General features: G+C 46.6%; 1 protein-coding gene across 1 annotated transcript in view; it reads left to right on the top strand.

Annotated features, from left to right (window-relative positions):
- OXSR1 (oxidative stress responsive kinase 1) overlaps positions 1-13,547 on the top strand; it is a 177,522-nt gene that overhangs the window by 116,257 nt on the left and 47,718 nt on the right. Inside the window, exon 7 of the mRNA XM_060248292.1 lies at positions 6,754-6,863. Coding sequence (XP_060104275.1) covers positions 6,754-6,863 — 110 coding nt within the window. The remainder of the gene's footprint in view (positions 1-6,753; positions 6,864-13,547) is intronic.

Below are 13,547 nucleotides of genomic sequence, written 5' to 3' on the forward strand. Positions count from 1 at the left end.
TTAGAAGCTCACGGAAATAGATTCGGCTGGCATGCATACATGTACTATGGGAAGAATAAAATGGATGGTTTTTTCTCTCACCACTATGTCAGAAATACATTACTAAATACTTGGATAAAATACAAGAAATACGGGGACGAGAGAAAACCATTATGGATAGTGCCAGCAGAAGTAATAAAAATAACAGCTGATTCTGAAGAAAAAAGAAAAATGTCATATAACCAACTGCTTAAGATTCAAGGAGACAAAATTGAATTAAAAACCTCAGAAGAGCTAAATAACAATTATGATTGGTTTCAAATGCAACAAATTAAAAGTTTGATGGAAAATGACATAAAATCAGAGGGGATTAGACGAGAACAAACAGAACTGGAAAGAGTCCTGTTAGGTGACAATGAAAAATTGATATCAAAAGTATATAAGTTATTATTGAAATGGTCTACAGAAGAAGAAGTAGTAAAGTCTCAAATGGTCAAATGGGCAATTAATGTGAATAGAGAAATACAAATGGAAACATGGGAGCACCTCTGGAAGAACTCAATGAAGATATCAACTTGTCAAAGCATTAAGGAGAACTGTTTTAAAATGATGTATAGGTGGTATATGACTCCGAAAAAATTGGCTAAGATAAGTAAGAAAATGTCGGATAGATGTTGGAAATGTGAAAAACATGAAGGTTCTTTCTTCCATATGTGGTGGACATGTGAAAGAGCGAAAGAATTCTGGAAGATGATACAACAAGAAATCACCAAAATTTTGGGCTATGATTTTAAGAAAATTGCAGAGACGTTTTTACTTGGATTACAATTAGAAAAATACCCAAAAGAAGACAGGACTTTAATTTGGTACCTGTTATCAGCTGCTAGGACTTTGTACGCGCAGCTTTGGAAGCAAGAAAAAATACCAGAGAAATGGGAATGGACCATGAAAGTTTTATCGTGGTGTGAAATGGACAAATTAACCAGAACACTAAGAGACTATGATTTAGAGATATTCAAAAGGGAGTGGAGAAAATTTAAAGGATATATGGAGAAAACTTGGAAAGTAAAGAAATATTGGACATTTTTTTAGTTGTAAGAATATATATACGGAACTTTGAGCAATCAGAAGTGCCTTTAGTATGGATTTGAACTTATAACCTCGGGGAAGTCAACATTGGAGGGAGGGGGGATGGAAATGTCATATGGGTTATTGTGAAAAAAAAGAAAAAATTAAGAAATAGATAAGCTTTGTAACCATATGCTACCAATAAATTGTTTAAAACAACGAAAAATAGGGAGCCCTGTGGCGCAGTGGTAAAGCTGCAGTACTGCAGTTAGAGCTCCGCTCACAACCTGAGTTCGATCCCAGCGGAAGCTGGGTTCAGGTGGCCGGCTCAAGGTTGACTCGGCCTTCCAAACTTCTGAGGTCGGTCAAATGAGTCCCCAGCTTGCTGGGGGGAAAGTGTAGATGACTGGGGAAGGCAAGGGCAAACCACCCCATAAAAAGTCTGCCGTGAAAACGGCAAGTGATGAGGCCAGCATCCCAGAGTTGGAAATGACTGGTGCTTGCACAGGGGACAACCTTTATAGAAAAAAAAACCCTGGCACGTCTGGGAGAAGTATGTGCTATAATTCCTTTCCCCTTCAATGTTAGGAGAGCCAGTTTGGTGTAGTGGTTAAGTGTGTGGACTCTTATCTGGGAGAACTGGGTTTGATTCCCCACTCCTCCACTTGCACCTGCTGGAATGGCCTTGGATCAGCCTTAGCTCTGGCAGAGGTTGTCCTTGAAAGGGCAGCTGCTGGGAGAGCCCTCTCCAGCCCCACCCACCTCACAGGGTGTCTGTTGTGGGGGAGGAAGGGAAAGGAGATTGTGAGCCGCTCTGAGACTCTTTGGAGTGGAGGGTGGGATATAAATCCAATATCATCATCATCATCATCTTCTTCTTTCTTCTTCTTCCTCTTCTTCCTCTTCTTCCTCTTCCTCTTCTTCTTCTTCTTCTTCTTCTTCTTCTTCTTCTCTTCTTCTTCTTCTTCTTCTTTCTTCTTCTTCTTCTTCTTCTTCTTCTTCTTCTTCTTCTTCTTCTTCTTCAGCTCTTACCCTGAGATGCTAATTTTCCAGAAGCCTGTGTGTTTAAAAAATAAATAAATAAATGCCTGGTTTCCACGGAAGCTGAGCTGTTACTTGGATGGATGCCGGAGCGCTCTGTAGGCTCCTATGAAGAAATGTAATGATGGTTTTCTTTTCAACTTAGAAAGGTGTGTCGCTCGTGCTGTCGAGATGATTTTGTTTCGACGGGGCTAAATTTGTAAATATTAGGGAGCTGCTTTTCACCGAACAAGGTTTTCAGTGTACACAAAACCCGTGCTTCAGGATCAGTATTTCATCCTTTCCTAGAAACAAGGCGCCTTGCTTGATTTTTTAAAAGATCGCTTTTGTGGCGCACGTTGGCATCAGAGAGTGCTTAAAAGAGGAATTCACTTCCAAAGAATGTAGCCTTGGCCGCAGGAACAAATAGATTCATGGAGCGTAGATCCAGTGTTCCCTCTTAAGCTGCAGAGTCTTGTGAGCAAAAATTCTACTTTGTGAGCGACTGGCATTGAGCTGTGAGCTGCTGCATGACTTAGTGTGCTCTGGGGTCCTCCTTCCTGAGCGAAGACAAAAACGTGTGAGCCGGGGGCTCAAAATCTGTGAGCTAGCTCACCGCTCAGCTTAGAGGGAGCTGTGTCTATGAATGGCTACTAGCCATGGTGACTGAGGGGGCAGTCAGAGGCAGTCAATTTCTGAACCCCAGAGCCAGGAGGCAACATCAGGGGAAGGCCTCGGCCTTTCTGCCCTGTCGTTGGCCCACCAGAGAAGTTGGTTGACCACTGGGTAAGACAGGATGCTGGACTCGATGGGCTGTCAGTCTGATCCAACCGGGCTCTTCTAATTTTTCCATTTCAAAAAGTAGAATTTGCTGCTAGAGGATGTCGTGATGGCCGTAGGCACACGCTGCTTTAAAGGGGGATTTGATAGATTCGTGATCTGTCCGTGGCTACTGCATGGTGACTAAGGGGAACCTCCACATTCAGAGTCGGGTCGCCAAGTCGCTCTGTCGCTGGTACCCTAACGTGCTGTACACTGTATTCAAAAAAGCTAAAATATAAAGGGGGGGAGGGGAGACGAAAAAAGGAAAATCGGTTTGCAGCCCTGTTCCAACAGCATGAAAAGTGGTCATGACCAGCAGTTTATTTCTTGACCTAAAACATTTATTTTTTAATTTTATTTATTTTTATCTATCGAAAACCATGAGAGCTAGTTTGGTGTCGTGGTTAAGTGCACGGACTCTTATGTGGGAGAACCGGGGTTTGATTCCCCACTCCTCCACTTGCAGCTGCTGGAATGGCCTTGGGCCAGCCATGGCTCTCACAGAGCTGTCCTTGAAAAGGCAGCTTCTAAGAGAGCTCTCTCAGCCTCACCTACCTCACAGGGAGTCTGTTTTGGGGGAGGAAGATAAGGGAGATTGGTAGTGGCCAGCAATTTATTTCTTTACTTAAAACATTTATTTATTTTTATCTGTCGAAAACCATCTACTCTCTATGGTGTAGTGGTTAAGTGGGTGGACTCTTACCTGAGAGAACCGGGGTTTGATTCCCGACTCCTCCACTTGCACCTGCTGGAATGGCCTTGGGTCAGCCATAGTGGTTAAGTGAGCAGACTCTTATCTGGGAGAACCGGGTTTGATTCCCCACTCCTCCACTTGCAGCTGCTGGAATGGCCTTGGGCCAGCCATGGCTCTCACAGAGCTGTCCTTGAAAAGGCAGTTTCTGAGAGAGCTCTTTCAGCCCCACCTACCTCACAGGGTGTCTGTTGTGGGGGTGGGGAAGATAAAGGAGACTGTGAGCTTAACCAAGACTCTGAGCGGAGGGCGGAATATAAATCCAATGTCTTCTTCCAGTGTCTTCTCTCTTGTGGAACTCAAGGCGGCTTACGATATAAACAGAACACTATTAAAATAAATATTAAAAACACAATTAAAGCAACAACGTTAAAAACTGATTTAAAAACCAACCATTTAAAAACTCAGGCCTAGGCGGTGAAAGCTCTTGTTTTCAGAGCTGAGGGTGGGGTGGGGTGGCTTGGGTCTGTAAGCAAGAATGCCCTACTTAGAATAGCCGAAAGCAGTGCTCCGGTTAGGGGGGCTGGGGAGATCAGAAGCTTCCAGTGAGAGCTTGCAGCTGAGGTGAGATCAGATGGAATTCTTGACCCTTGGAGTGACCTGTGGGGCTTTGTTGAAAGCTCCTTCTCTCTCCCCTCCCCCTTTTCATTGGAAATACTTATTTAAAAAAAAAGATGAGCGCCATTTCCTTTATCCTCTAAATGCGACCGCAGAGAAGGCTGAAAGGATAATTGGCATGCTCTCGTTGGGTTTTTTGTGTGACATGCGGCTGCTCAGAAGGCCTGGGTGCTCTCACGAGGCCGGCCCCTCTCGAACAAGAGATCGGCTGGTAGACTTTTCTTGTTGTTGTTCTTAGAAACAATAAAGGCTTCATAAGTTCTGCGCACAGTAAGAGGAGAAACAACAATACCCGAAAGCTTGTGACTGGACGATGTGGGCTTGCAATGATTTCTATTCAGTTTAGGATGTGGGGGGGTGTGCGTGTGTGTGATGGGCTCTCGGCTTTATTCTCAGGATATTGAAAAAATTAAATTTATATGCCAAGAAAAATGAAGTTATACCGACTTGATGAAGTCATGCGAGCTTGCACATTCCCCCCCCCCCCCGGTCGCTCTCATAGAAATACATATCTTATTTTGCATCCCTGTTTGGAGAAACGTTTCACAGGCTGACCGTGTTGCTTTGCAACAGAATAGCTCGATTCAGGGGTGGAATTCTAGCAGGAGCTCCTTTGCATATTAGGCCACACACCCCGATGTAGCCGATGCTCCAAGAGCTTACAAAAAAGCTACATCAGGGGTGTGTGGCCTAATATGCAAAGGAGCTCCTGCTAGAATTCCACCCTGGCTAGATTCAAATCCAGTAGCCCCTTAAAGACCAATAAAAATTGGGGGGGGGGGGGACGTAAGCTTTATCGGATGAAGGGAGTTTTTACACTCAAAAGCTTATACCCCCAAAATTTTGTTGGTCTCGATAAACTCTGGAGAGGAGACAACTGAGAGGTGATATGATCACCATCTTCAAGTACTTGAAGGCCTGTCCGATAGAGGACGGTGCAGAGTTTTTTTCTGTTGCCCCGGAAGGTTGGACGAGAACCAACAAGGTGGAAAACAAATCAGAAGAGTTTTTGACTAAACATTAGGAAGAACGTCATGACAGAGCGGTTCCTCAGAGGAACAGGTTTCCTTGGGAGTGGGCTCCCCTTCTTTGGATGTTTCCAGACAGAGCTAGATGTCCATCTGACAGCAATGCTCATTCTGTGAATTTAGGCCCTCCCCTTCCATTCTTACTCCTGCATTCATGAGGACCAGTGACTTGGGTTATTTTAAAACTTCCGGCAGCTGGATTGTTTGTCGGGCCTATTGTTCAGCGAGTCTTCTGGCTCTTACAAAAACATGGGCACTTATCGCTTGTGGTAAGAGTGGCTTTTGAGCTACTGCCTTCTCCAGAGCCAGTTTGGTGTAGTGGTTAAGTGTGCAGACTCTTATCTGAGAGAACCGGGTTTGATTCCCCACTCCTCCACTTACAGCTGCTGGAATGGCCTTGGGTTAGCCATGAGTTGTCCTTGAAAGGGCAAGCTGCTGTGAGAGCCCTCTCAGCCTCACCCACCTCACAGGGTGTCTGTTGTGGGGGTGGGGAGAAGATATAGGTGATTGTAAGCCGCTCTGAGTCTCTGATTCAGAGAGAAGGGCAGGTTTAAATCTGCGGTTTTTTCTTCCAGCTGTTGCTGGGTAGTTTGGGTTTGTTTGTTTTCTTGTCGTTTGCTGGATTCTCAAATAGACAAGAAAATTTGGATTGCCAGTGCTTGGTCACTGTTCACTGTGTAAGGGCGTTGTGGTTGGGTGTCGCAGATCCAGGGATGGTTACATGTGCATTGTTTCTCCTTTCTCGGAGAGCAGTTTGGTGTAGTGGTTTAGTGTGCGGACTCTTATCTGGGAGAACCGGGTTGGATTCCCCACTCCTCCACTTGCACCTGCTGGAATGGCCTTGGGTCAGCCATAGTGGTTAAGTGAGCAGACTCTTATCTGGAAGAACCGGGTTGGATTCCCCACTCCTCCACTTGCACCTGCTATCATGGCCTTGGGTCAGCCATAGCTTTGGCAGAGGTTGTCCTTGAAAGGGCAGCTGCTGTGAGAGCCCTCTCCAGCCCCACCCACCTCACAGGGTGTCTGTTGTGGGGGAGGAAGGGAAAGGAGATCGTGAGCCACTCTGAGACTCTTCGGAGTGGAGGGTGGGATATAAATCCAATATCATATTCTTCTTCTTCTTTCCAGGCCTGTCTACACATTAAAAAAGAGAGAGGCTTTTCATCCTGCCGCATTCCGTCTTTTTGATTCTTTGTCTCTGTGAAAGAATGAGCCATGTCGCTTGTAGTCACTTTAGGTACCTTGGGTGTTGACTTTGGTCCAGCGAACAGTTCCGCCTGCAGGGTTCACTGGAAAATGTAACCGTTTTGTCAGTGATCAGCAAATGCGATTTCTTCCACACCATTAATTTGCAGCTCAAACGGCAAGCTGGGGAGCGTATCACTCAAATACAAAAGTATTATTCTCTTTCTTCTCGGCGGGGACGATGTGGTTTTCCTAAAGAGCCTTTCTTTTTGATTTTTTCAGACTTTGGCGTTAGCGCTTTTTTAGCTACCGGTGGCGATATTACCCGAAACAAAGTGAGAAAAACCTTTGTGGGCACACCTTGCTGGATGGCACCTGAAGTTATGGAGCAGGTAAACTTAAAAAAAAAAAAATTAAAACAAGGAGAGTCTTCGTTGCTTCTGCTACGGTGTTTGTAGATTTGCCGTGCCGATGTGTTCAGCTCCTGCTAAACGCCTGTCCTCGTGATGGATATTGAATATCAGCAATCTTTCTCCGCTCCTGGAGAGCCAGTTTGGTGTAGTGGTTAAGTGTGCGGGCTCTTATCTGGGAGAACCGGGTTGGATTCCCCACTCCTCCACTTGCACCTGCTGGAATGGCCTTGGGTCAGCCATAGTGGTTAAGTGTGCAGACTCTTATCTGGGAGAACCGGTTTGATTCCCCACTCCTCCACTTGCACCTATTGGTATGGCCTTGGGTCAGCCATAGCTCTGCAGAGGTTGTCCTTGAAAGGGCAGCTGCTGTGAGAGCCCTCTCCAGCCCCACCCACCTCACAGGGTGTCTGTTGTGGGGGAGGAAGGTAAAGGAGATTGTGAGCCGCTCTGAGACTCTTCGGAGTGGAGGGCGGGATATAAATCCAATATCTTCATCTACCTCACAGGGTGTCTGTTGTGGGGGAGGAAGGTAAAGGAGATTGTGAGCCGCTCTGAGACTCTTCGGAGTGGAGGGCGGGATATAAATCCAATATCTTCATCTACCTCACAGGGTGTCTGTTGTGGGTGGGGGGGGAGGTAAAGGAGATTGTGAGCTGCTCTGAGACTCTTCGGAGTGGAGGGCAGGATATAAATCCAATATCTTCATCTACCTCACAGGGTGTTTGTTGTGGGGGAGGAAGGGAAAGGAGATTGTGAGCCGCTCTGAGATTCTTTGGAGTGGAGGGCGGGATATAAATCCATATCTTCATCTACCTCACAGGGTGTCTGTTGTGGGGGAGGAAGGTAAAGGAGATTGTGAGCCGCTCTGAGACTCCTTGGAGTGGAGGGCGGGATATAAATCCAGTATCTTCTTCATCTTTTTCTCTTTCCCAACGGCTGCTCTGATTGCCTGGTCCCTTTGGTCCCAGACTTCAAACAGAGACCCCCTAGGTCATCTGGTCGGTTATCATAAAGTCAGTCATTGTTTATTGTGATCGAGGATCAGCTATCTCAGATACAATTACACCTTAAAAATTCCAGCTAAGATTAAATTCGTTACAAGATAAGCAAATATAAAACACAGTTTACGTAAAATGTAAAACAGAGAGCCAGTTTGGTGTAGTGGTTAAGTGTACGGACTCTTCTCTGGGAGAACCGGTTTTGATTCCCCACTCCTCCACTTGCGCTGCTGAATGACCTTGGTCAGCCATAGATCTCCAAGAGCTGTCCTTGAAAGGGCAGCTGCTGTGAGAGCCCTCTCAGCCCCACCCACCTCACAGGGTGTCTGTCGTGGGGGGAGAAGATATAGGAGATTGTAAGCCACTCTGAGTCTCTCATTCAGAGAGAAGGGTGGGGTATAAATCTGCAATTCTTCTCCTCCTCTTTCTTCTCCTCCTGCCTAATTACATATTCCACAGCACAGTACCTCGCCACCTTAGAAGTGATCTCGTTATAGTGATCAGCAAGGAGTAAGGAGACGTAGAATTGGCCGAGGTAAACCCTTCATTTGGCTTTTGTCCCCCCCCCCCAATAATTCCATAAAACATTGTCCTCTGCTCTTCCCCATTGCTGTATCATCAGCCTTGGCTGTTGGCCAACATGCTTGTCATGTGATGCATGATGGTGGAAAGGCAAGGATCGTTGGGTCAGAGTAAGAGTGCCCACTCTGGGTTTGGAAATCCCTGGAGATTTGGGAGGGGAGTCTGGAGAAGGCAGGGTTTGAGGAGAGAAGGCACCTTTGAGTCTGTTCTCCAAAGCACCCGTTTAATCCAGGGGAACTGAGCTCTGTTATCTGGATAATTCTGTGAGATCTCCAGGCCCCACGTGAAAGTTACAAAAATAACCATGAATGTTTTACTAAACACCCAATCTTACACGTTGATGAATTTCCCGTTCTCTGATAACACTCGTTTGGTGTTGTAAAGGCAAATATAAAGCACAGCATGAACGTAAGAGAAGCCATGTTGATTCAGGCCAATGGCCCATCCAGTCCAACAGTCTGTGTCACAGAAGAACATAAGAGAAGCCATGTTGATTCAGGCCAATGGCCCATCCAGTCCAGCACTCTGTGTCACGTAGTGGCGAAAAAAAACCAGGTGCCATCAGGAGGTCCATCAGTGGGGCCAAGACACTAGAAGCCCTCCCGTTGGTGCCCCCCAAGCACTAAGAATACAGAGCATCACTGCCCCAGACAGTTCCATCAATACACTGTGGCTAATAGCACTGACGGACCTCTGCTCCATATGCTTATCCAATTCTCTCGTGAAGCTGTCTATGCTTGTAGCCGCCGCCACCTCCTGCGGCAGTGAATTCATGCAGGTTTTCGATGCTTTTACACAATATGTTGGGTATTTCAGAGTCTTTTTTAATTCTTTATAACTCTGGGAATCAGGTCATTCTGTCTCACTTGGTTCGGGAATGCATATTTCACCGTCGGTAAGTTTTCTTTTTTTGACGACAGAAAGTATTAGCACTTGTGTACTGGGAAAAAAAACTGCGAAAATCATGTCCCTGTAAATGTGGAGTGTTGGAGGGGGGGGGGCACAAAATGCCTGAGAATATGAATAGTGCACAGCACCCACCCCCCCCCCCCAACGCCATTAAATTTGTTTCCAACCTGCCGGCCGAAGACCCTTTCCTCTTGCAAGCGAGATTGCTGCCCCTCCCTTACTCAAAGGGAATCTGTGAATTTAAGGGCTTCCGATGCCTGCCGGGGACTAAAAGAAGGGACTGCGGGAGGAACGGGTGGCTGGGTGGGGAGAGATTAAAATTCAAACATGAATGCAGCTAGTCAAAAGAAGAACGCATTTTGGGGGGGAAAAGATTAGAAACTTAATTAGCAGAACGTCTCTCACCGAGTAAGGAGAAACCTTTGCGAGACAGGCATAATTAAGAATCAGAACAGAATTTGCTGTTGGCTTGGGGAGGGGGCAGGTTTCCTGGGTGTTATTTGGAAGGGAATACATAATTGAAAAAAATAAATAGAACTTCAAGGACATTTTTAAAAAACCACCTTGAATATATCGCTGGACGGTCTTCTGAAAACACCGTCGCTGCCTTGAACTGAGCTTAAAAGAAGTTTTAGAGGAAACCGCTTTTTTATGTTAACAAAATCCTAAGAGTCAGACTGATTTCGCACTAGGGCTTGTTCCGGGTGGAGAGCCCTTTTGCCCCCAGCGCTTCTCTCGGTTTTTGCACAAGCTGCCCCGGAGCTGTGAGTTGGCCTGCCGCTTTAACACGGCAAGCAGAAACTGCTTGGAAGAGGATCTCGCTTGCTGTGGAAAAGCGGCGCGCCAACTCTCAGCTTCGGGCAGTTTGTGCGAAAACCGAGAGAAGTGCTGGGAGCAAAAGGGCTCTCCGCCCGGAACAAGCCTAGTGTGAAATCAGTCTCAGTGCATCTAAACAGAGTTAAAGGATCGAACCTCACACCCCCCCCCCCCCAGCTGAAATTTGGTAGTAAGACTGGGTGCCTTGGATTCATCAGGACTCTACCTGTGCTACCTCTTCGATAAGTACTTTTTAAAAATTTCGGTTCTTCCCACAGGGAACTCAAGGCGGGTGTAGAGGTTAAGAGTGGTGGACTCTGCTCTGGAGATCCGGGATTGAGTCCCCACTCCTCCACATGCAGCCAGCTGGATGACCTTGGGCCAGTCACCATTCTCCCTAAACTCCCTCAGCCCCACCTGCCTCACAAGGCATCTGTTGTTGGGAGAGGAAGGGAAGACTATTGCATGCCACTTTGAGACACGGGAGGCCTGCTGGGGAGCTGGGCCAGTCACTGTTATCTCAGGACTCTCTCGGCCCCACTGACCTCACAAGGGGACTGTTGTTGGGAGAGGAAGGAAGGCGATTGTCAGCCGCTTGGAGACTCCTTAAGGTAGAGAAAAACAGGATATGAAAAACCAACTCTTCCTCTTCCATCTCCATGTGATTTTCACAACCCTATATGGTTGGCCCCCAAGGGTCACCTAGCGAGTAGGGATTTGAGCTGGGTTCTTTAAGACTCAAACTGCTACACCTCCCTGACTGTTCTGTGTTGTGCAGCTCCCAGTTGTTTAAAGCTGACTAAATAAGTTAAAGTTGCTTTCTTTCCCCTTCTAGAGAGCCCCGTGGCACAGAGTGTTAAAGCTGCACTACTGCAGTCCTAAGCTCTGCTCACGACCTGAGTTCGACCCCCGGCGGTAGCTGGGTTTTCAGGTAGCTGGCTCGAGGCTGACTCAGCCTTCTATCCTTCCGAGGTCGGTCAAATGAGTCCCCAGCTTGCTGGGGGGAAGCGCAGATGACTGGGGAAGGCAATGGCAAACATATGAACACATGAAGCTGCCTTATACTGAATCAGACCCTTGGTCCATCAAAGTCAGTCTTGTCTTCTCAGACTGGCAGCGGCTCTCCAGGGTCTCAAGCTGAGGCTTTTCACACCTATTTGCCTGGACCCCTTTTTTGGAGATGCCAGGGATTGAACCTGGACCTTCTGCTTCCCAAGCAGATCCTCTACCACTGAGCCACCATCCCTCCCTGAAAAAAACCACCCTGTAAAAAGTCTGCCGTGAAAACATTGTGAAAGCAACGTCACCCCAGAGTCGGAAACGACTGGTGCTTGCACAGGGGACCTTTCCTTTCCCCTCCCCTTTCTATCTTCCTTGCTTCCTTCCTTCGTTCCTTCCAGCTCTCCAACATCTGATATTTATTCTTTGTGGCTCTTAACATTAAGCAATTTTGGCCACTCCTGATCTAGCCCCTCGAAAGACTCGGAGGCAGAGATATGACCCTTTCCCAGTTGCTCCAGTAGCTGCAGTTTAAAGCACCAGTTTAAAGCGCCGGTTGCAGGTGCTGATAGAAGGCTCTTTTTACTGCCTGAGAGAGCTGCCTATCAGAGTCCACTGTCAGTGGTCTGCCCCTCCAGGGTGCCCCCTAGAAAAAGATATGTTTTGTCTCCTTCACAAATCCCGTGTGGCTTTTTTAACAGACCCCTAGAAAAGATCAAGCGTGAATCAACTGCTAGATGCGCACAGTGCTTTGCTTGTGTGCATGTTTGAGAGTAGCCGTTGCTTAGTGACCTCCGATAGGCCCCACATCTGTGAACTTCCTTCCCCAGTTGGTAAAGTGGGAGTAATACAAGGTGCTGGTACAAGGTGCTGGTCATTACCTTAAAGCCCTATATGGCCTGGGACCTGCCTACCTGAAGGACCGTCTCTCCCCACACGCTTCCCCAGAGAGTACTGAGGTCTGGGACGCAAAACCTTCTCACCATCCCCGGGCCCAAAGAAGTCCGTCTCAAGACAACCAGAGACAGGGCCTTCTCTACAATGGCCCCCACATGGTGGAACCAGCTGCCGGAAGAGGTGAGGGCCCTGCGGGATCTTACTCAGTTCCGCAGGGCCTGTAAGACAAGCCTCTTCTGGCTAGCCTACGCCTGACTAGATTAATGTGGCTTATCAGACTTTAGTGAAATATACGGTATAGTTTTAATGTTAAGATTTTAAGGTTTTTAAATGTTTTGACTTTTTAACTGTAACAATTTTGCACTTTGTGTATTGTTTTATCGTTTGTTGTGAGCCGCCCTGAGCCATTTTATGGGAAGGGCGGGATATAAGTCATAGAATAAATAAATAAATAAATAAATAAATAAATAAATAAATAAATAAATAAATAAATAATACTGACCTACTGATACGCAGTGGGTAGAAGGCAAGGGAAAAATTTTGCGGAGTACATCACGAGTGTTCCACCGACATTTCCTTAGCAAACACGATTTCCCTACGTTTCCGTCAGCTCTTTTCACGTAGCCTTTTAGGAGGCCAAAAATCTTGGGCTTCAGGGAAATTTTAATAAAAACTCTTCCCCAAACAGCTGTCGAGTTAGCCTCGTGGCTCTCACTTCTGCCGTATTTCCATAGACCTTAATTTTCTAGCACACGTTTTCGTCTCTCCTTCGGCCGAGACGCTTTGGGCGTTGTAAGCGCTTGCCGAAGGGGATATTGAATGTCACTTCTTTGCAGCTGGGAGAGAAATGTTCTGCTTAAAAAGCCAGGTGGTTACCTAAAGCCAGAGGAGGAAAATGCCTTTCTTGGAAGTGTTTCTGTATACAGCAGGGCTGAAGGAAGACTTGCTTCCGTTAATGATTTTGGCAGTAGCATGTGTTCATTGAATCGTAGAGTGGGAAGGATCCAGAGAGATCATCTAGTCCAACCCCCTAAGTGCAGGATCAGCCTAAAACATCCCTGACAAGTGTCCATCCAGCCGCTGCTTGAAGAATGCTAGTGAGGGGGAGTTCACCACCACCCCAGTCAGCGGATTCCACTGCTGAACTACTTTTACTGATAAAAAAAATCCCCTAATATCCAGCTGGTACCTTTCTGACTGTAATATAAAGCCATTGTTGAAAGTCCTATCCTGTGAACATATGAAGCTGCCTTATACTGAATCTGACCCTTGGTCCATCAAAGTCAGTATTGTCTACTCGGACTGGCAGCAGCTCTCCAGGGTCTCGAGGTTTTTTTTTGTATAAACAATTTTATTAGTAACATATGGTAGTAGAACTATTTCTACAGCTTATAAAAAAAAGCCTTAAAATGAAAGCATCATTCTACCCCACATCTTACTTTCCTCCCACCCCACCCCCCAA

Source organism: Heteronotia binoei, chromosome 10, assembly GCF_032191835.1.
Source record: "Heteronotia binoei isolate CCM8104 ecotype False Entrance Well chromosome 10, APGP_CSIRO_Hbin_v1, whole genome shotgun sequence".
NCBI classification, from domain to species: Eukaryota; Metazoa; Chordata; class Lepidosauria; order Squamata; family Gekkonidae; genus Heteronotia; species Heteronotia binoei.